Here is a 22,905-nt window from a genome sequence, read left to right as displayed (position 1 = left end):
GACCCAGCTAGAGATATGAAGGTAAATGTCAAAAAAGGAAGTTTAAATAGCTAAACATGGAGAGAGGGCTATGCTTTTAACAAATGTTATACAATTATTTGACTTTCTAAAATAGGTGTCTGTGTATTCTAAGAAATACTTCATAGAAGAAAAGCTTTATAAAAATAAAATCTGATTAATAAAAGTTTGTGGAATCTCTGAACCTTCTGCTATGCCTAGAGGTCTCAAGAACAAAGTTTGAAAACCACAGGACCACTCCCTCATGTGAGGCCATCTAGGTATTGTGGTGAAAACCACACTGACGTTTCCTCTACAATGGTCCCCAGGATAAATCCCTCCTTCTTTCCTCCCATCTGTCACCTTTAATTTAGGACACCTACTTTGTGTTAATTGTTTTCCCACTTCTCCCTCATTAGACTCTGAGCTCCTTGCAAGCAGAGACCCAGCTGAGGTCTTTACCTCTCCAGCACCTAGCATAGCGCCAAACAGAGAATACAGCTCAGCTAAGAGATGATGGAAAAAGGAAAAAGGAAGCATCTTTTCCAGGGCTTTGGAGGGAAGGTGTTTGCCTTTCTGCACGTGTATGCCCGGAGCCCTGTCAGTTACCAGCCCTGACACCTTCAGCATATTCATTCAATAGCTATGGATTATAATTCCCTTAACAACACAGCATTTATCTCACACCTTTAAAACCATTAGAGAATTGGGTCCCTGCTCTAAATCTCAAAAGTAACTTCGGGAACACGTGAGAAGCACGTGTCTGCCCCGTGACCGCAGGGATTTTGTGGGGACAGAGGATGTTTTGTTTTTTCAATTTCTGTTTGCTCAGTGCCGGGAACTGTGCCTGACACATATCAGGCTCAATAAGTAGTTGTTGGGTGAATAAACTAAAAAGTATTAACAATAACTACGCATGGTATAAAAACATGCTTTGATACACCTATACTAAGGTGACCAGACGTCCCGATTAAAAAAAATATTTTATTGATTTTTCACAGAGAGGAAGGGAGAGCGATAGAGAGCTAGAAACGTCGATGAGAGAGAAACATCAACCAGCTGCCTCCTGCACACCCCCTACCGGGGATGTGCCCGCAACCAATACACAGGCCCTTGACCAGAATCGAGCCTGGGACCTTTCAGCCCGCAGATCGACGCTCTATCCACTGAGCCAAACCAGTTTCGGCCAGGCGGCCCGATTTTTAACAATTTGTTCCGCGTCCCGCAACAACTCGGGACAAATTGTTAAAAATCGGGACTGTCCCGCCAAAAGCGGGACGTCTGGTCGCCTTAACTAAACTCGGAATAAATACTTCGGTTCGGGCCCTGGTCCTGGAAGCGAGCGCAAGGGATGCCGCCGCTCCGAGCGCCTAGTGCGGCGGGCGGCGGCCGGGGCGGAGGGCGGAGGGCGGGGAGGACGGAGAGCTGCCGCCCGGTGCGGTCGGGCGTCGGCGCGGGCGGTCAGTGGGAGCCGGAGCAGGTGCGGCCGCCTCCAGGGGGCGGCGCCGGACCCGCGCGGGGCGGGGCAGCTCTCCGCGCCGGGGGGCGGGGCCGGGCCGGGGCGCTCGGGGCCGGTGAGGGCCCGGCTGGTCGACGCGAGCGCCGGGAGCCTCGGCCACCAAGGGGTGCGACCCCCTCCTGGTCCCGCCTTCCCGGCGGCTGCCTGGCCAATCAGAGAGGCTCTTACTAGCGGGTGGGCGCAGCCGGCTCCGCTGCTCCGAGGCCCCGGCATGGTAACGTTCTCGTGCGGGGGTGGCGGGGCCCGGGCGGTTCCACGGCGCCCCCGCGCCCCGGGCCGGGGCCAGGGGGGCGGGGAGGCCTCCGGGGGTACGCGGGACCCCGAGGGAGGGCCAGGGACTTGAGGGATAAGGGTGAGGAGCCCGGGAGGGGGCAGGGGGTCCGGGATTTGGGGAGAAGGGGTGGGAAAGGCCATGATGAGGATGGCGGGAGGGGAATGGGAATTGCGTGACTGGGTGAGGAGAGAAGGAAGGAGTGAAGGGGGGCCTTGGGGAGAATGGCCGGGAAAGGAGGTATGGGACAGGAGATGTGGGAACTTCGGGGCAAGCGGGGAGCCGGGAGCCCCAGTTTCTCCTGGGATATCTGGCGTGCGACATGCTCCTCCCCAGACTGGGTGCGTGTTCCCTCCCGAGACCCTCTCAGCCTCGCCTCGTCTGCTGAGGGGAGGAGGGGGCACTGCCCCCCGGGGCTGGAGAGCCCCAGAAATAGGAGCGCAGGGCCCTGGTCCCTGTCCTGGCTCTGCCCTCAGCTAACCCACAACTCTGTGTGACCTTGGGCAAGTCACTACTTCGCTTTAAGCCTCAGATTTCCTATCGTAGAAAAAAAAGGGGGGGGGGGTTGGTTGAGAAGGATAGCCCACATCCCTTCCAGCTATACACTGGAGTGGCTCTTGAGAGATTTTGGGAGAGTGTGTTCTAAGACGGGGAACAAAAGATGAAGATGGAGGCCGGCCTTCAGCTGGGGCTGCAGAGAATCCCCCGGGAGGTGGGGGAGGGGAGGCCGGAGCCTGCGGTCTGCATCCTGCTGGAGGGATGGGAGACCTCTCTCAGGAGGAGGAGGAGGCTGAGGCCTAACCCAGAAAGATGGAGGCCAGGAGTGGCATTTTATTCTTCAGCGGGAGAATAAAATGGCAGGTTAGACGGCAGCAGTGGAAGATATATTGTAGTAAAACAGTATCTTTGCAAGCAGGAAGCATACCGCTGGCTCAGGAGAGGGGGGACTAGGATGGTCTTGAAAGGAGAGAGGGAAGGCTCATGCTGTGGAGGCAGGTGAGGAAGGGCAGCGTGTGGATAGACCACATGCCGGGTCGTCAGCTGGTCTCAGCCTCCATGATACTTTTCTTCTTGGTGATGACTCCCTCTTTCTGAGAGATGTGCCTTTCAGTCTTCCTTTACCAACACAAAGCTCTTCAAGGACTGAGTCAGACCTGAGCAACCTCGGGATCATCTAGCATTGTGTGAGGATTTCAGAATTATGTGAGGATTGGGGAAGAAAACAGGACGATATCTGAAACCTATATAATTTCATTAACCAATGCCACCCCAATAAATTCAGTTAAAAAAATAAAAAGAAGTGAACATGAAAAACAAACCAGTGAATCTGAATGAAAAATACCTGTGGCACCATCATTCTTGCTAAGTGAGTGTTTTGAAGTACTTGAAAGCACAGACTTTGGGGTCACCTGCCATTTAATTTATTTGAACCTCAGTTTCTTTATAAAATGGGGATAATAACGTCTAAGATGGTTGTGAGGATTAAATGTTTGTCATGGTATTTGGCTCATAATAAGCACTCAATAAATATTAGCTATTAGCTGCTACCATTTCCTTCTTTTTTTAAAATCCTCACCTGAGAATATTTGTCCAGTCGTTTTTTCATGAGACTGACGTGCTGCCTACTGCGCTAAGAGGGCAGCTGCCATCCAGTCGTTTTTTTTAGAGAGAGTAGAAGGGAGAGAGAAAGAAACATCGATCACATCAATTGGTTGCCTCCCGAATGCAACCCAACCAGCACCCATGCTCTGACCAGGGTCCAAACCAACCATGGTACATGATATATATATACAGAGAACTGGAATAATCAATGCAGGAGAGTTTGGAGATACACTTTATTCACCGGGTGGGCTTAGAGAAAATGAATTCAAATTCTAAGCAAAGCTACAAGCAGAACTTCCCTTTTTATTAAGGAGCCAGCCCTCTGTGCTATTAGTGGTTATCTTGTTGCTGTCTTTGAAAACAAACACAGTTCTAAAAATTATGGGCATACCTAGTCTGACCTACAAGGTCAGACAGCTAAGTTTATTGTCCTAATTATTCAAGCAAGCTAAAGCAGGCTAGAAAGCAAAGTTATTTTTTAGAATAAGAGGCCGTCTAAGAAAAACAGCAGAGAATTCCAGACAGCAGTTTTTACAAAATAGGGGTATGCCTTCGCATATATAAATATATACATTTGTGTGTGTGTGTGTGTATTTCAGAGAGGAAGGGAGAAAGAGAGAAACATCAATGATGAGAGAGAATCATTGATTGGCTGCCTTCTGCATGCCCCTTGCTGGGGATTGAGCTGGCAATTTGGCCCTAATGGGGAATGGAACCCTCTGATGCGCTAACCACTGAGAAAACCAGTCAGGGCAATCGTTTCCTCTTTCCATTCTTTCTCTTTCTCTGCTCTTGTCCTTTTTTTCTTTTGTTCTTGAATCTTCAATCCTGAGATGTCCCTTAGAAGTAGAGGATGAGAATTGATTGCATCTTAGAGGGGTGTCTTTCCACTGGTCCAGGTGAACACATGATCAGATGAGCAGTTGTCTTTATCCTCTCTCCCCAGCCCACAAATGTGTTTTTGTTCTAAGGAGGACACAGGGTCTGCTTCTCTTTCAGCCCCCTTTCTTATATCTCTTTCTCACATGAGTTACTTCAGATTCTCACCTAGAAGTGTAATAAGATCCAAAGTTGTACCTGCACTGCAGCAAAATAGATAGGGGAATGGATGTTTCAGGAAGGAAAGAAAGAAAGCATACACATCGCACAGGGAGGCTTAGCAAAGGGAGGGCTTTGGAAGTTCCATAGAAATTTATGTTCATGCTATTGCTCTATCCAGAAACAGGCCAGTGTCTGGTACCTTGCCTGCATCTCCATTCCAAGTTAAAGATGGTCATATACACTTAGTTTTTCATTATTTAGGTTTTTCCAAGCCAATATTTAACTCCAGTTCCCTTTCCACAGCCACACAGATCTCTGCCAAGCTGCTTCTCTGTCTCATCACAGTCAGCCTTTAGCCAGAGAATTTATATAAAGGTACCTGGGCACATGCACACACGTCTTCCCCTCACTCCCTCTCGCCACACACACACAAACACTTGCCTATTAGAATATTCCAGTATGCAAAATTGAATAAGGTTAAGGATGAGTCTGCATTTTGTCACAGCACTTTGTGAGCAGGGCCCTGACTAGACACTCAGAGGAGGCTTAAAAAAGAAAACGCAATTTCTGAATGTAGGAAAATATCCACCCAAGTAGGGCGACAGGCAGTCCCAGGACCCTGAGGCAGTTTGCGGTGGGAAAGTGTGGTGTACAGAAACATCTACAGAGTAGCTTGTTGCTGGGTGCGAAGTAGTGCAGCATTTTTCCCGAGAGGACACAAGTAGGAGTGTGTGTGTGAGAAAAACAGTCATAAAGGTAACCCAAAGGAGGTGAATTTTGGATCATCTTGAACAAGGTGAGAGACAAAGTGGAATAAAAGAAACACATGGAGTAATTTGTGTGTAAAAGGGAGAAGGGAAGCCATTGAATCAGGAGTCAAGAAGAGTTACGGCATGGGCCTTATTGAAAGACTGAATGCTAAATGAGAGATTTTTAGGGTGGGCAGTAGAGACCCACCACTGATTATCAAGGAAGGAAATGTTGGATCCTTGCTGATTTAACTACATGGGTTTCTGGGGAAATGCTGGAGTGAAAAAACAAACCTGTTTCCTGTGGCAAGGACTGTGCTTTTAAGGGAGTAGGGTTGGAAGACAGATTAGATCTAGTCTTGGCTCTGTCCCTAACCAGCTGTAGGAATTATTATTCCCCCTCGTTTTCTTATCTGAAAAAAGGGGGCTACCTTGGGTGGTTGCCAGAGTCCCCTCTCCATCTCTGGCATCCTGTGTTCGCTGGATGCTAGGGATACCAGGCCTTGCCACTGACTTTGTCTTGTGGGACTTGTCAAGACCATCCAGCCATTAAGGTAATGATATTTGTTAGCACCTACTGTGTGTCAATAGCAGGGAGTAAGGAAAATCAATGAGGATAGGACATTGGGATGAGCAAAAGCAGATTAAAGTCTGCCCCTTAGAGTTTTCAGCCTAGCGAGGCAGCAAGCAGATATTTCATTGATTCCAAGACTCAGAATCTAACATTTCTGAAGGCAAGAAGCATCTAAAAATCAATGGAGTAGCATGATTTAATTGGCAGGCATTTGTTTTTTGTTAATGCCAATAATAGTAAATCAGAATTGTACAAAAACCTAAAATTCCAATGGATAATTGCTGATGGGGAAGGTATATGGTGTCCACGCATGTAAAGGAGGGTACTGACTGGTCTGGGTTGAGGAAGGCTTTTTGAGGAAAGGATGGCCAATAGATGTGAAGGATATATAGTTGAGATGGGTGGGGTTGGTGGGAAGATTACCCCATGCGAAGGTGAGTGCTGAGGGGGAGAGCTGAGAGAAGGTGAGTGGGGTGGAGCACAGACCCAGGAGCTAAGCATGCGGGAGTCTGACAAGGCCATGGGAGCAAATCTATTACAGCCTCCCAGGTCCTGGGCAGAGGCTTAGTCTTTACACTGAGAACAGTGGGAAGCCATTGAAGAGTTTTAAGCAGGAAAGTAACATGGTCTGAGATTCATTTTTAAATATATATATTTTTATTGATTTCGGAGAGGGAGAGAGATAGAAACATCCATGATGAGAGATTCATGGGGATTGAGCCCACAACATGGGCACGTGCCCTCGACCTGAATCAAACCTGGAACCCTTTAATCCTGCAGGCCAATGCTCTACCCACTGAGCCAAACTGGTAGGGCCTGAGGTGCGTTTTGATGAGCTCATTTTAGCTGCAGGTTTGAGTGAGATTCCCTCTGAAAGGGTTGGTAGGTGAGGAGGAGGCAATGGAGGGGAGGATATGGATTCTATAAATCTTCAGGAGGTAAAGTTAATAGGACTCAGTGATGTATTGAGAAGGAAGAGGGAGGTGTGGAGAGTGACACTCATATTTCTAATCTTGGACAACTGGGAGCACCAGTCTCTGACATGGGCAACAAACCCCTGATGCCTGGTAGGACCCATAAAGATAGTTACATAGCATTTGGGAAGGTAGAGTGATCCTAAGGCAGCTTGAGGTGGGGAAGTGTGGCACAAAGAATTGGATTTCTTCTTATGTGATTAGTTTCTGACTTCTCATGCTGAGGAAAGTATTGAGGGAGGAGCAGGTCTGATACAAGACTAGAGCAGTAGAACTCTGAGAAAAGGTGATTCAAGTTGGAGCAGTTTGGCTTACCCCTTCTCTCCTTAGGACAAGGAAGAGAGGAGGCACAGTTACTGGTAAAGGTAGAAATTAGAAAGTATTTTTAAAGGCTGAGATTTCTTAGGCAGATTGCTTGATGTGCCTTGGAAGTAAAGAAAGGAAGAGTCCCGGCCTGTGTGGTTCAGTGGTTGAGCACTGGCCTACAAACCAGATCGTGGTTTGATTCCCGGTGAGAGAACATGCCCAGGTTACGGGCTTGATACCCAGTATGGGGCGTGCGGCCGACAGCTGATCAATCATTCTCTCTCATCATCGTTGTTTCTATCTCTCCCTTTCCATTCCTCTCTGAAATCAATTAAGAAAACCCATGTTATTAAATCTTTTTTAAAAATGAGAAAGATATATTAAAAATAAATAATAAAAAGAAAAGAAAAGGAGAGCCAGAGGCCAGAGGGACAGTGAGCACTACGCAGGACTCTGGTGCCTGCCTTTAAAGGAAAAAGAGCTGAGACTTCTCAACATAGGAACCATTGGGAGCAGTGAGGCGGCTCTTGGGTCATCTTTCCCTGGGTCTCTTCTCTACCCCCCTCCTTCCAAGCAAAGAAGAGGAGTGGCAGGGCCTTTTGGCTGCATCTCCTCACCTCAGTTTACTTAAAATTTTTCGAATGGGTGGCATAGTCATATGAGTGCAAAAGTTACAGAAGGGCAGAGTGAAAAATCTCCTTCCCGCCTCAGTCCCCCTCCCACCAGTTTGTCATCTTTTGTGTCCGATTTTATACAAGTGATGAAACTTCACAACACTTCGTTTCTCCCCCCATTTGTTAATATATCTTAGAGGTGGTTTCATATGAGACAATGAGCTTCATTCTTTTTTATGACTGCATAGTATTCCATTTTATGTTTGTAATTTTGTAGTTCCATATTGGTGGATATTTAGGCTGATTCTAATGTTTCGTTTTTACAAATAATGCTGAACTGGAAATCTTGTATAGACATCATTTTGGCCATATGGGGCTTTATCTGTAGGACGAATATTTAGAGCTGGAAGGTTCTATATAGAGAGTATTTTTGTTCTCTCACTTGTCATTCATCCATCCAATATTTATTGAGTGCCCATTATGTGCCAGATATTCTTGTAGGTTCCAGGAATCCAACTTTTAACAAATCAGATATGATCCCTGCCCTGTGGAATGATATTACCCTCTATTAAAGGGAAACAAAAAAGGAGACCAGACAGAATAAATTGGGAGGATCTGCTTTAGAGTCAGGAAGACTTCTTAGAGTAAGTGATATTTCAGCTGAGAACTAAAGGCTGGGACGTGGCTAGCCATTCGGTATGCGATGGGGAAACCTACGCTCCAGAGCCTCACCCACAGGGAGGGAGGTCAGGATCTGGAGGGGAGGAGGAGTGCATCTAAAGAGATGAAGGAGGTGATTGGGAGTGGAAGAGATCAAAGAGTGATTGACTAAAGATTGAGGCCAGGTAGCGGAGGGAGAGGAGAGTTAGGGAGACTAGTACTTATGAAGGACTAGTTATGAGTTGTGTTTAGAGGGCTCTGTACCTGGCTGAAGTCAGGTGGGGAAACAGGAAAAGAGACCACTGCCTGGATATTTTATGAATGAGAGGCCACGTTTAACCGGTCTGAGGGAGGCACAGCTTTGCCTACAGACAGGAGAGTGGATGAAATGCCTTGGGCAGAGCCAGTCTGCCTGTAGTACAGCCTCCAACTTTTCTGAGGCTTTGGCAAAATGGAAACTTCTAAATTAAAGATGACATTGGAGGGCTCAGCCAGCTGGCTCTGAGCTGGTGGAAGAGAGAGACCTGTCCCAGGCTCAGAGCTGGGAGTGGGCAGAAGTTGGTCTTGGGGACTCTTTCTCTGAAATATATGCTCCTTTTTTATCCTCACCCCTCTGCTTCCCTTTTGCAAACACTCATCTCTTTGCCCATCCTGGATCCTATGACTTTTCTCTCCCTCAACAGTCGGTTCCCGATTCTGGTCCCCGGCCCCCAGCAGCGCCTGCCCCCTTCCCACCGGGGCCCCCCATGATGCCACCACCCTTCGTAAGTTTCATGACTTTCCCTGGGCTCGGCTTTTCCAGCCTGCACCCAGGGGATCCTAGATCTCCCCAGGCCCCCGCACTGCTGCACGGTTTTCGTGTAAAAAACCTTTTCTGCTCCCCTTGGAAGAGGGATGGTTTTGCTGGGTATTGGGGTAGGAGACGCTGCTGTTCAGCTCTCCGTTCATAAAAGTGACAGTTCCTCCTTCGTGTTTTGTCCCGGGGACATACTGGGGCCAGCGGGGGAGTGGAAAGACCCCGGTAGTGTGAGGGCAGGGAGGGGTCTGTCTCTTTTACTCCTTCTCTGTATTTTAAAAATATGCCACATCAGTCAGGCTGGACTAGCAACTGATAGCCATTGAGGTGGAGAAAGGGAGGGAGGCAGGGAACTGGACACATGCCTTTCGGCCTGCATCTGAGAAGCCTCTGAGGAGAGCTGCAAAGACATGGAGCCTTCCAGCTGCAGGCTGGTGTTGGTTATACTTTTCTTTTCCTTCTCCCTTCCCTACCTCAGGAAGCTGTGTGCTTGCCTGTTAGACCCAGAGGACCCCCCAGTTACCAGTCTTTCTTAGTGGTGAGGAGGGTGGCAGTTTCATACTCTGGGCTTAGCAAGCTAAACTTTGGAATTGTCTCAGAGCCAGGGTGGAAGGTTCAGGTGGAGACAAGTGGATGTTTTCTGCCAGAACCAAGGCGGTATCTTCTCTGCTCAGCATCTCTTATTTTCCTCCTTTCCATTCCAGATGCCCCCTCCAGGAATCCCTCCGCCCTTCCCTCCGATGGGGCTACCACCCATGAGTCAGAGACCACCAGCCATCCCCCCCATGCCACCCGGCATCATGCCCCCGATGCTACCACCAATGGGGTCACCACCACCACTCACACAGGTGATCCTCTTCTCTGCACCAGGATCTCAGGAAAACTCAGTTATCTGCGGATGGAGTGAGAGCTGGGGGTCTGGACTTCAGGAACTGGGTAGGGAGCTTTGGGTCAGGCCCATGTGAATTTGTCTGCTGAATGACTGGAGAAAACTCTCAGGCTAGGCCAGAAGCCCTTAATCCCTCAGGGCATTGCCTGAGGAGGTGCCCATGTGAAGATCCTGAACACAGCTGAATCGTCCTGCCTGTGCCTGCCTCCGCCTCAGTAGCTGGTTTTTGTCTTTATATCCGTAGATACCAGGAATGGTACCTCCCATGATGCCAGGAATGCTGATGCCTGCAGTGCCTGTCACCGCAGCGGTAAGCACTGGGGCCAGCAGGAAGCAGCTCTGTATTACAGCACTGTGGGGTCTGATTTGGAGTTCAGGAATATGGCCTCCATTCTTTCTCTCTTCTCATCGGATCCATCGTGGTCCCCGTCAGCATTCCCCACACTGGAGTCCTCTCCAGCCGTGTACTTAGCTCTTCTTGTTTCTCCCTCTCCCCCAAAGGCATGTACATTTTCTGTTGTTATTCGCCGTTGTGTCCATCTCCCTTAAGGAGCACACTCATGCTAGACTGCTTGACTCACAGAGCCAGGGCTGTGGACTTAAATAGAGTCCTCTTCATGTCTGTTTAGGAGAAAACAACAGCACTTGGGGATCTCGCTGTACCTTTGTGCTGTTGCTCAGTGCAGTAGTCTGGGTAGGATGTAGAATTTGGCATCCACTGTGGAAGGGATGGGTCTCAAGAAAATACTCTCACTGAGGAAAACCAAGGAGTCGCTGTGTGATTCCCCCCGGGGATCCGAGAGCCACCACCCAGGAAGTGGGGGAAGCGTGTTAGGTAGCAGGACACATGGATCTTGGCCTGGCCTGCTTCTCTGTCCCCCATGGCCTGGGTCCTGGGGGCCACTGGGCTTGGCCCCAACCCTTCCCCCTCCTCTTTCTTCGGCAGACGGCTCCAGGTGTGGACACCGCCAGCTGTGAGTCTTCTGGGGGCCTGCTCCCCCCAGGCTCGGAGGTCGGGGGGGACAGGGGAGAGGGGACTAGAGTCCACCCTGGATCATGCCTGTTGGGATGCCAGGGAACCTGGGATGTCGATGGGACCAGGGGTATATGTTGGGGATGGAGTAGGGAGGACTAGATGGGGATAAGATGCGGGCTGGAGCAGGGACTCAGTATCTTTCCTTTGGCTTCTTTTCTAGCTGCTGTGGCTGGGACAGGCCCTCTGGTGAGTTCTTCCAGCTCAGGGATCTCTGGGTAGAAAGGCTGAAAGTGGGGGGCTAATGGTTCAGTCTTTGGGGTGAGGAGAAGCTTGGGGAAAGGGGCCTTGACCACCATTCTGTGCACCCCCTCCCCCAGAGGGCCCTATGGAGTGAGCATGTAGCCCCTGATGGGCGCATCTACTACTACAATGCTGACGACAAGCAGTCCGTGTGGGAGAAGCCCAGCGTGCTCAAGTCCAAGGCAGAGGTCCTGAGCTAGGCTTTCTGGCCCTTCCTTTCAGCTGCCCTGACCCTTCCAAGTGCTTGATCTCCCCTGAGTTTATAAACCATACACATTACAGTTCCTCTGATCCCAAGATCCCTGACAACCCTAACCTCCTAGGATCTCAGGAAGTCCACCTTGCCCCATGTTGAGCCACGCCAGGTGGTAGCTAAAACTCCTGGGTCCCTGTACTCACAGCGTCACCTTAGCTCCATCAGCCCACTGATGTCTGCCCCATCTTACAGCTGCTGCTGTCCCAGAGTCCCTGGAGAGAGTACAAGTCGGACACGGGCAAACCTTACTACTATAACAACCAGAGTAAGGAGTCCCGCTGGACCCGGCCCAAGGACCTGGATGACCTCGAGGGTGAGGATGGGGGCCTGGAGAGGGCGCTGTGGAAGGTGCCCTTGCCGCCTGGTGACCATGTATCTTTTCCCATTGCAGCTCTAGTCAAACAAGAGGCTGTAGGGTGAGTAACTTGCTCATCTTGCCCACCTATCCCTCCATACTTGGGACCACCTGAGCGTGGAAGTGGACTCTCTCCCATGATCCCTGCTCTGGAAGGAAGAGCGAGCTCTGTCCCCAGCTCTTCTCAGGCTAGAGTCCTGCCAGTCCCTGACCATCTCTCCCTGCTCCATTCTGGATTCTGCCCTTCTGGCTCGCCTGCAGGAAACAGCAGCAGCAGCCCCAGACACTGCAGCCGCAGCCTCCTCAGCCACAGCCTGACCCCCCACCTGCGCCTCCTGGCCCCACCCCGCTGCCTGTGGGCCTTCTAGAACCTGAGCCAGGTGGGAGTGAAGACTGCGAGGCGTCAAATGCTGGCCAGCCCCTGGAGCAGGGCTTCCTGCAGCAGCCAGAGGAGGGCCCCAGCAGGTGAGGCTGTCCCCACAGCATTCTGGATGCTGGCCTCGGGCTGCCAGCCTGGTTCAGCCCTTTACCTCTGCTCGGCCTCTTGGAAAGGGTGTGGGATCTGGGCATGACCTCTGAAAGGCAGGAAAAGTCTGCTTAGGGAGCAAGAAGCAGGCGGCTTGCTGTGGATCAGCCATGACCCTGAAAACTACCGGGGCTGGGGATGTGGTGGCTGAACCTCCTTTGCTTCCCCAGTTCTGCTGGACAGCATCAGCCCCAACAAGAGGAAGAGGAGTCAAAGCCAGAACCGGAGCGGTCTGGCCTCAGCTGGAGTAACCGTGAGAAGGCCAAGCAGGCCTTTAAGGACTTGCTGAGGGACAAGGTACGGGAGATGGGGTTCCCAGGGTGGGCCTGGAGGGGCCACAGGGGGCCAGGCTCTGTGACACCCACTGCTCCGTTCCAGGCTGTCCCGTCCAATGCCTCATGGGAACAGGCCATGAAGATGGTAGTCACCGACCCCCGTTACAGGTAGGCCTGGGCAGAGGGAGCCAGGCCTCCAGACCCTGTTCATGAGAGAAGCTGGTCAGGGACTCCCTGAGGGCTCCGAGGGGCCAGGGTGAGGAGAGTGGTAGATGAGTGAAGGTTCAAGGGGAAGAGAAGCTATGGAAGACCTCCCGGAGGGAAAGGTATCTGATATGAGACATTCAGTAAATGCTTGTTGAATTGAATTGATTTGAACTAATTGGGGGAAGGTTAGGGCATATCCCTGACTATAATTTGAGCACCCCAAAGCATAAGGTGTTATCAGTGTCCTGGAACCCACCTGTTCCTTTCCCTACCTCTCACCCTTCCCCAGAGGTTTTTCTTGCCTCCCTGTACCCAGAGCCCCTGCAGCCCGCTGTGCCCACGGGTAGACCCCTCACTCGAGTTGGTGGAGACCTGTTCCCAGAGTGCCGTGCATGAACCACAGGGTGGCTCAGGCTGACTCCTCTTCCCACCCAGTGCCTTGCCCAAACTGAGTGAGAAAAAGCAGGCATTTAATGCCTACAAGGCGCAGCGGGAGAAGGAGGAGAAGGAAGAGGCGCGGCTGAGGGCCAAGGAGGCCAAGCAGACCTTGCAGCACTTCCTGGAGCAGCACGAGCGCATGACCTCCACCACCCGCTACCGGTCAGGGGCCCGGGCTGGGGCGGGGCTGGGGGACCCTGAGACCACATGTGCCCAGGGCCTCTGGTCTCTGCCTGCCTACCCACGGCTCATGTGCTCCACAGGCGGGCAGAACAGACCTTTGGGGAGCTGGAGGTCTGGGCTGTGGTCCCCGAGAGGGATCGAAAGGAGGTTTATGATGATGTCCTCTTCTTCCTGGCCAAGAAGGAGAAGGTAATAGTCATGGCTGCATCCATCAGCCCCAGTCTCATCTTAGAGTCTTCATTTCTTTGTTCCTTATGGACCAGGGTCATTAATTTCTCCGATGCCCCAGGGTCCTAGCTCCTTACTCTGAAGCTGGTGTAGCACTTGCACATTCCTTCGTTTCTGTTCTGGGCCTATAACCCGGGGCATTGGAGGGCGGGAAGGACTCGCTGAGGGATTGGTCTGTAACCTGTGCTCCTTCCCCTTTCTGAGGACATGAAAGCCTTGCATGTGGCCCTCCTAGGGTTCCCTAGCTACCTTCCTTTCCCCAAATCCTCCTCGGCCCAGCACCACTTAAGTCCTTCGGCCTGCCCTGCCTCTCCAGGAACAGGCCAAGCAGCTACGGCGCCGCAATGTCCAGGCCCTGAAGAGCATCCTGGATGGGATGAGTAGCGTCAACTTCCAAACCACATGGTCCCAGGCCCAGCAGTACCTCATGGATAACCCCAGCTTTGCTCAGGACCATCAGCTTCAGAGTAAGCCAGGCCTGCACTCCCACCTGCCCTTTCCCCTTTCATCACTGACCTGGGTCCCCAGAGCCTATTTCACACATGTCACCTGTACCTCCTGTCCTCCCGGACATCTAGGGGTCCCCAGCACTCAGTCCCTGTGCTCTCTGGATTCTGGAGATGCCAGAATGCTCAGATTACCCTCTCCCTCTGGGTCCACTGTTGATCTAAGAAGTGTGTCCTTGGAAGAAGAACTTGGGATAGGAATCAGAAGACCTGGAGATGAGGGCTGTTATAGCTGTAATGTGAATTCTTAAATTGTCATGGCACTGTGGGCAATAACTGGTCACACGTGTTACAATAAGCTGCTGTTGGCCTGTAATGTAATCACTGGCAATATCAGAAATACACTTTCTAAAACTGGATCACAGCCTGATGGATTCCCAGTTCCATAAACTGAAACCTTAGGTCCTAAGAGAACTGATTTCATAAACATGACGACTTTGGTAACTAAATTTAAAAGAGCCAAATTCTTGCTGATTTTTTTCATATGCAATTAATGATCTCTCCCCAAGAACAGCCGTTCCAGCACTCCCTCCCACAGAGCCCTCTTTTCACATTGCCCACATTCTGGCTGTCCCTGCACCTACAGGGCAGCATCCTGGAAGCGGGGAGAGGAGGGGGCACTGCGGGGAATCGAGAGGGTATCCCACTGGTGCAATGCCTGCTGAGCCTCCTCTCTGTGGTTAGACATGGACAAGGAAGATGCGCTGATCTGCTTTGAGGAGCACATCCGAGCTTTGGAGAGGGAGGAGGAGGAGGAGCGGGAGCGGGCCCGGCTTAGGGAGCGGCGCCAGCAACGCAAGAACCGGGAGGCCTTCCAGGTATCTTTGCCGCCCCCTGAAAGAGCTCAGCTCTGCCCCGGACCATAGCAGGCCCACTGTTCTGTCTGTGCTCAGTTCTGTCTGTCTCCACAAGACCGCCTTCTGCCTATAGGTTCCCATGCTGTGTCCCCTCAACTTGGCCTTGCTCCTGTAGGGAGATGGGATGTATGCACCTAGAAACCCAGCAGAGAGTACCCTAAAGGCAGCTTGGCAGCGAGGCTGCTTATCTGCCTTTGGTGGGGAGCCAGACAGGCAAAGCTTATCCTCCAGGTTTGAGGTGGCAAATGTGGTGGTAGTGGCGGTAACACAAAGCGAAGTTGAAGCCAAGTCATAGGAAGGTTGTGCTACAGGCAAGTTTTGTGTCTGCCTCCCAGCCTGGCTCACCCCATGTTTTAGTCTGTCCCTCTCTGTATTTACATTCTTTCCTTTTCCACTGCTCTCTGCCTCCCCAAGTGTGTCTCTTCATCTCTGGCTCCCTGGCCTGCATTTCCTCAATCTGGATTGTCCCCGCCTCTCCTGCCATCTCCTCTCTTCCTCCTTTGGCTCTGCCTTGCTCCCTGTCTCACTCTCCCTCTAACCGGCCTTTCCCTGCACAGACCTTCCTGGATGAGCTGCATGAGACAGGGCAGCTGCACTCTATGTCCACCTGGATGGAGCTGTACCCAGCGGTCAGCACTGACGTCCGCTTTGCCAACATGCTGGGCCAGCCGGGTAAGACAGCTGGGCTCCCCTTCTCTGGCCTGGCTTCCTGCCCGGCCGGCCGCTCTGCATCCCTGCTCCCGGGTCCTGACCCGACCCTCAGGCCTCGGGAAGCTGCCACCGCCAGGCCCCCTCCCTACCTCCTCCCGCAGGCTCCACCCCTCTGGACTTGTTCAAGTTCTATGTGGAGGACTTAAAGGCACGGTTCCATGATGAGAAGAAGATCATTAAGGACATCCTTAAGGTGAGGGAGGCCTGTCGTTGTGGAGGGATGCAGGCTGGGTTCAGGGCACGTTCCAGACAGGACTCCCTGAGAAGTCCTGCTTTGCAGGAGCATCGCAGCTCAGTTCAGTAGCAGCTACTGTGATCCTTTATGTGGCCTGGGGACACAGATGAGTAAGACACCATTTCTGCCCAGAAGGAGCTCACGGCCTAATAGGAGGATAGATGTGACAGCCATTATACAGAGGCACAAGCATCATTACAGAGACAAGAATCAGAAGAATTAACATTTAAAAGGCACTTTTAAGAGTAACTAGCTGGAGGAGGGTGGAGGTCCTGGGCGTAAGGAACTACAGGTGCAAAGGTGCGAGGTGGACAGGGTTTGACGAACAAGAAGCATTGTTAATCAAAGGCCAGAGACGGTTCCTTCTGGTCTGCACAGTGCTTTAGAAAAGTTTGGAATTTTTGCTAATGTTTTAAGATCAACAGTTGCACATCTTCAGCTTCTTTTGGAAATTTGGATTGTTTAGTAGCACTGGACTGGTTTTGCAAGGCATTCAGTGGACTCCAGCTGAGATGCCACTGTCTCTTGGAAGGGGTATGGCATCCTTAGTGTCACTCCCTGTCATGGCAGCGAGTTCAGTGAACATTTACCATCACACATACACTTTACTTTTCTTACACTGGAGAAATAATTCTGGATATCCATGTCTATCAAAGGTGGAAAAGTGATGATGGACTATGAGAGCCTTGTGTTTCTGATGAAGAAAACAGAGAAAGCATACTTCTTAGTGGAAGTGAAGAACATTCTAATACATGTGTGGAGGCAGTAGGCCTAGTTGTTAGGAGCATGAAGGCAGACTACTTGGGGTAAAAATCCAGTTTAACCACTTACTAGTTGTGTGACTAAGGGCGGATTACTTAACCTTTCTGAGCCTCAGCTTTCTCATCTGACAAATGGGTGTTTTCCATCAAGGTATAGCTAATTACTAAGGGCAGTAACTTGGTACATGAGGTGAGAAAGATCTGAGAATAAAGCTAAAAATGCCCCACTGCACACTCAGCATTCCATGTGTTTTGCCTTATAAATTTATGCAGGTATTACATTTTGATACCGTGTTGCTTCTCTAATTAATATAAACTTAATATTTTAAAATTACTGACCTTAAGTTAGACATATCATATTGTCCTATCACTTCCTCTGTTTCTTTGGAACCACATGTCCCAGTTTGAAAGTAGAGCCCTCTGTGTAAATTCCTTGAATGCTAAAATTTGGATTTTTATCTTCTCAAGTTCTGGGAGCTGGGGAATGATCTGATCAGATAACGACCTCTCAGACTGTGTTTGTATCCTTAGGAATAGGCTAGTACCTGAAGCCTCAGGATACTAAAAATGATAGTGGCAAGTAATTAAAATGAAATTTAAGCTTGAGTCATCCTCTCCTAACTCCCCCCCAAAACCGCTGCTCTGCTGTTGGGGCCACGAGATAGAAAAGTGTGAGCAGCCCTGGATTTTCAAGGCTGGGTCAGGTGTGGGGTGAGCAGGGAGAGCAGTCAGGAGGCTACTATAGTGATCTGGGTGGGGATTGAGCTTAGGCGGGACATGGGTTGGCAGGTGAGGAGAGAGCGGTGGTCCAGCTCTTTGAGACTCCCTAGGTGTCCTCAGAGGTGCCTTGGGACAAGCATGGGGGTGAGGGAGGATAGATAGAACGGTACGCTCTTTCCTGTTTACATGCCCAGTAGCTTCTCTTATATATCAAGGTTCTGCATAAAGTTTTATTTTCGGGGGGGGTGGGGGGGGGGTTCTGCTGTTAAAAAAAAATGGAAGTTTAAAATAGTAGGATAATCACCCAGAAGTAAAATTGGCAGATTTGTGTGTGTGTGTGGAATTGAGGGTAAGGAAGGAGTGAGGCTAGATGGATGATGGCACCATTTGTAAGGATTAAGAAGGAAGAACTAGAACTGGGCTGGAGAAAATAAGAATTCCATTTGGGAATTTATTCTTAAAAACAACCTGGGGGCCAGAAGGAATAAACTAAGCACTACATATTAAATAGAATCTTTTATAATAAAAAAGTATAATATGCTAATCAGACCAGATGTCCTTCTGGACAAAGCAGGGGCTGCGAGGGAAGCCCGGGCCCTCGGTATCTGCCTGCTGGCGGCCTGAGGAAAGCCTGAGTCCCAGGTGCCAGAGGGAAGCTGGTGCCAGCAGCCAGCAGAAGCTAGGCTTACTCTTGCACAAATTTTGTGCATCAGGCCTCTAGTAATCATATAAAGTAGAAATCTAGTCCCAGGAGAGCTAAATTTTATTGGATGCTTAACTTTTAGTACAAGTGCTCTGGTACTACTGACAGGCCTGCAGAGGCCTATCACTGAGTTCCATCTCTCCACACCTCTGGAGAAAGAATCTGCTTTAGGCACGTCCTCTTCCCCTTTTGGGATTCTGCCAAAGGAAGCTTGACAAGCCCAGGAGGCCCTGTGGCCATCCACCAGACGGACAGACTGTGGTGCGTCATCCCAGAGTCTAATGCAGAGAGCGCCAAACTTGGAGCAGCTGGGAGATAGGGGGAGGAGCGGAGAGGTGCTCATGAGAAATTAGTTTTCTTAGGACCTGAATTTGAAGGGCCTATGAAATGCCCAATTTGGTATGGGTCTGAAAATGAGAGAGGTGGAGAATGAGATTGCTAGGGACATTGTCGATTAAAAAGACTAATTGCTGTTCTCAGGTGCAAAAGTGCATGCAAGAGATATAGTAAAGGGGGTCAGAGAGACAGGAGGGGACCTTGGAGGGGAGCATTGAAGTGAACGGAGAGGTGCTGAGGACCAAATGAGCAAGGACAGAGAAGGCCCTCCTAGGACATGAACCACCTTTGGGAGAGCAGTGTCCACGAAGGGGGTAGAGTGGGTGCAGCACAAGCTTTAAGAGTTCAGTAACTCCTGGCTGTTCATTGGTTGAAACCTCTGCAAGTTATACGGCTCTGAACCTGTGTCCTTGTCTGCAAAATGGGGATAGTTTTATGTGCACAGTGAGACTTACAACATTTGTCATGTCTTGCTTAGGGTAGGCTCAGTAAATGTTTATTCATTTTCCTTTGTGCTACATTTAAATATTTTAAAACAAAGGAAAAGAAGCAGATTATTAAGCTTGAGGAAGGGTGGAAAGAAGTTTCAGGCTAAGTGAGGTGTGCGAGTGATGGAAGGAGTCAGTGAAGAGGTGAGATGGAAGCGCTCGGTTTCCTAGGAGAGATTGATGTTTGAGAAGGACTGGAGAGTGTGAGTTGAGGAAGTCCTCTTGGAAGAAGCAAGAAGAGTATGCCTTTGCCATCAGCAGGGAGGCCGGAGCACGTTAGAGCCGTGTGGAGGGAGAGGGAGGGAAGCTGGGCCTGTGCCCCAGCTGCAGAGCCAGACTTCAGACCCAGTTGTCTTGGGCCAAGTGAGATGACGTTCCTAAGCCTCTGTGTTGTGAATCGTAGATGAGAATCACAGCCTGCCCCACGGTACTTTGAGGATGTGAGGTGTTTTTAATATTGTTTGGAAGTTGCACACTCGATGGTCTCTGTTTCTCCTGTGGATCAAGTGATCTATGTGGGTGCAGTGCCCACAAGTACGGGCTTTGGTGTTAAAGACCTGGGGTAGAACTCTCCCTCAGCCATATGCTTACTCGCTATTTGACTTTGGGCAAATGCTCTGGTTTCTCCTTCTGCATAAAATTAGAAGACTAGGATTCTGTGTATACATTTAGATAGGAGAGGATTAAATAAGACATGTATGAAGCATTCAGCATGGTAGCTAGCACTCAATACATACAGCCAAAGAGTGGGACCAGCAGAGGTTGACTGAGAATGCAAGGAACTTACCGAGCCCTTGGAGGGCCCAAGCTTTAAGCCAAAGGAACAGAGAACTAATTGTGAGTCTACCGTCTCATCTGATATTGGAAGCTAAGCAGGGTCGAGCCTGGTTAGTGCTTGAATGGGAGGCCACCTGGGAATGCCAGGTCTATGGGATTTTTAAAAAGAACTAATGATGAGAAACTCAGGCATTAATGAGCAGGCATGGTACACACACGCCCTGCTTCCCGCCAACCTTCCCCATGTGATCCAACCCGCCAGTGCCCTGTGACAGCCTCACAAGGCGAGGCATGGTGCTGTCGTTAGGCGGCGAGGGCTTGGACAGCTTGGTTTCTGGATGCATCCTCGTCCTGTGGAACTCTGGGTGGGGGTCTTCTCGAGCATCCTATAGTTGGACCCTCTGCCTGCCCTGGAGGTGCCCTGGCTTCATGCGCTGCTGTGCCCACAGGACCGGGGCTTCTGTGTGGAGGTGAACACAGCCTTTGAGGACTTCGCCCACGTCATAAGCTTTGACAAGAGGGCTGCTGCGCTGGACGCAGGCAACATCAAGCTGACCTTCAATAGTGTGAGGGGTTGGGCAGGGCGGGGCTGTAGCCAAGGCATCTGCTGAAACTCATCCCTGTGTATTACTTCATTCCACTGCCCCAGTGTAACTATATCCCAGTTCAGGGGATGATGTTAGGAGCCCAGACCCCACTTCCCACCTCCTAAGGTATGCCTGAAGGGGCCCAGGCACCCACCCCGCAGGGTGACCCTGTGCCATGTGCTTTTTGCCCCCAGCTGCTGGAGAAAGCAGAGGCGCGGGAGAGAGAGCGGGAGAAGGAGGAGGCGCGAAGGCTGCGGCGCAGGGAGGCTGCCTTTCGAAGCATGCTGAGGCAGGCCGTGCCTGCCCTGGAGCTGGGCACTGCTTGGGAAGAGGTCAGGGCTGCAGCCTGGCACCACACGCCACCCCCTCGGTCCTGAGGGCAGCGGTGCTTCTCCACCAGTGGGGGCTCGCCCCACTCAGTGCAGCTGGGGCCAGCTCCGGCCCCCTCCTTCCTCCGCCCCAGCCCTGCCCTGTGCTCTGGCGGCACCCATGCCGTGCCGGGGCTGGTCTGATCAGCAGTGCTCTCCCGTTCAAGGTCCGTGAGCGCTTTGTGTGCGACTCAGCCTTTGAGCAGATAACCCTGGAGTCGGAGCGGATCCGGCTCTTCCGGGAGTTCCTGCAGGTACTGGAGGTGAGGCAGAGCTTCTGGTCCTCCACACTGTCTCCGGTGCTGGAACACCGAGGGCAGCTCCAGAGACCCCCCCCCCCCCCCCTCCCGGCTCTCTTTTCCTTGGACATTAGGGAGGGGAGGTCTTAGGTAACCTGGACAGTCCTGAGGCTAACACCGTCCTCCCTCACCCTGCCTCTGCCTCTGCCAGACTGAGTGCCAGCACCTCCACATGAAAGGCCGGAAGCATGGCAGAAGGGGCAGGAAGCACCATCGCAAACGATCCCATTCGCCCTCAGTAAGTGGTGGGTAGAAAGGTCTGGGTCAGACTGGACTGTCTTGGGGAAATTCTTATTTTCCTCCATGTCATCTCCCTGAGGGGGAGATTTGGGGATTCCTTTGGCCTTGGATCCTCCTCTTTGCCCCCAATTCCCAGACCAGAGGGCTTCTGGGATGTCGGCCTGACATGTACCTGCCGCTTTGCCCAGGGCTCCGAGTCGGAAGAGGAGGAGCTGCCCCCACCGTCTCTCCGGCCCCCCAAGAGGAGGCGGCAGAACCGCTCCGAATCTGGCTCTGAGCCCTCTTCCTCACTTGATTCATTTGAAAGTGGGGGTGCTGCCCTTGGAGGACGGGGCTCCCCATCCTCCCGTCTTCTCCTTGGATCAGGTAAGCAGTTGGGGCTGGAGAAGGTAGCCCAGACTGAGAGAAGGCCCCGGGAGCCACAGCGCAGGAGGCAGAGGGTTGGGAGGGCTGCACCTGTCGGAGAGGAAGCACTTCCCGCCCCTGGGAGGGAGGAAACCGGACTCGGCAGGTCCCTCCCTGTCTGCGGAGTGAGCAGAGGGATGGACTGGCAGAGGAAAGGCTGATCCCTCCCTTCTCCCAGGAACTAGTGGGGGGTTTCTATCTTCAGATCATGGCCTTCGGAGAGCCAAGAAACCAAAAAAGAAAGCTAAAAAGAGAAGACACAAGTCGGTGCGTAGAGAAGGAACTTCAGCCCAAGGCCCTGCTCTTGTGTGAGATCTCTGCCACCCGCCTCCAGCTGTCCTTCACGGGAACTGAGGGGGCGGCTCTGGGCTCTTACAGAACAGTCCTGAGAGTGTGACAGACCCGGAGGAGAAAGCTGGCAAGGAGAGTGATGAGAAAGAACCAGAACAGGACAAGGACAGGGAGCTCCGGCTGGCAGAGCTCCCTAATCGCTCCCCAGGTTTTGGAGTCAAGAAGGAGAAGGTGAGAGGCAGGTGTCTGGTCCCAGCCCAGGCAGCGCTCTGTCCGGGCCTCTGTGGCCTTCCGGGGAGGCTGTGGGTGAGCTGTGCCTTTGCTCCCCCAGACGGGCTGGGACACGTCAGAAAGTGAGCTGAGTGAGGGTGAGCTGGAAAGGCGGCGGCGGACACTCCTCCAGCAGCTGGATGACCACCAGTGAACTGACCGCCAGCGGCTCTGCCTTGGGTCTGTGGCTACTAGGTCACCCTCACCGCCTGCCCCAGACTTCCTCCTTAGTCTGGTCTGTGTCCGTTTTTCCTCAAGTAACCCCACTCCCAACACCATTGCCAGCACCTGCCGAGGTTGCTCGTGGTGTCCAACAGTCCCCTACTTCCCGGACAACTAGTGCAGTCCTTGCCCTCAGCCCCACACAGATTGGTGGCGTATGCCACGTGGGGTGGGTGGTGCCAGTAGATAGAATGTGAGAAGGGGCCTCCAGGGAAGTGACAGGCTGGTGGACACAGCCTGGGTGGCAGAGGGCGGGGTCCTTCCCCTTTAGCATCAGTGCCTGCTCCTGCCTGCACGGGGCCCTGGGGCTCCACCACTCCTTCCTCCAGCCCTGGGACCCTGTGTATGTGTGTTTTGTTTTATAAATAACAATATTTATAACATGGTCAGTGG

General features: G+C 51.6%; 1 protein-coding gene across 5 annotated transcripts; it reads left to right on the top strand.

The window, feature by feature from the left end:
• Positions 1–1,544: 1,544 nt before the first annotated feature.
• PRPF40B (pre-mRNA processing factor 40 homolog B) lies at positions 1,545–22,899 on the top strand. Of its 5 annotated transcripts, none has more exons than XM_084877370.1 (26): positions 1,545–1,730; positions 8,991–9,071; positions 9,808–9,951; positions 10,237–10,302; positions 10,939–10,966; positions 11,189–11,214; positions 11,346–11,456; positions 11,717–11,837; positions 11,916–11,940; positions 12,141–12,344; positions 12,576–12,702; positions 12,784–12,848; positions 13,323–13,487; positions 13,589–13,697; positions 14,053–14,203; positions 14,927–15,060; positions 15,657–15,771; positions 15,912–16,003; positions 20,280–20,396; positions 20,612–20,749; positions 20,953–21,039; positions 21,236–21,322; positions 21,513–21,690; positions 21,935–21,996; positions 22,108–22,251; positions 22,352–22,899. In XM_084877370.1, the coding sequence occupies exons 1-26, from the start codon at positions 1,728–1,730 to the stop codon at positions 22,442–22,444; spliced, it is 2,673 nt and encodes an 890-aa protein (XP_084733496.1). In that variant the 5' UTR covers positions 1,545–1,727; the 3' UTR covers positions 22,445–22,899. The 5 variants fall into 5 exon arrangements, with proteins under 5 accessions (XP_084733496.1, XP_084733495.1, XP_084733497.1 ...); XM_084877369.1 differs by having other exon boundaries at positions 20,953–21,048; XM_084877371.1 differs by lacking the exon at positions 8,991–9,071 and having other exon boundaries at positions 20,953–21,048.
• Positions 22,900–22,905: the final 6 nt, after the last annotated feature.

The sequence above is a fragment of the Pipistrellus hanaki genome (assembly GCF_964339955.1).
Source record: "Pipistrellus hanaki genome assembly, chromosome: 3".
NCBI classification, from domain to species: Eukaryota; Metazoa; Chordata; class Mammalia; order Chiroptera; family Vespertilionidae; genus Pipistrellus; species Pipistrellus hanaki.
This window is presented reverse-complemented; position numbering and strand designations above follow the sequence as displayed.

Excerpts from the sequence above, each read along its gene's own strand:
- PRPF40B (XM_084877369.1), top strand. Across the intron at positions 10,303-10,938 it reads CAGTGCCTGTCACCGCAGCG|ACGGCTCCAGGTGTGGACAC; the intron begins GTAAGCACTGGG and ends TTTCTTCGGCAG. Across the intron at positions 13,698-14,052 it reads TCCTGGCCAAGAAGGAGAAG|GAACAGGCCAAGCAGCTACG; the intron begins GTAATAGTCATG and ends CTGCCTCTCCAG.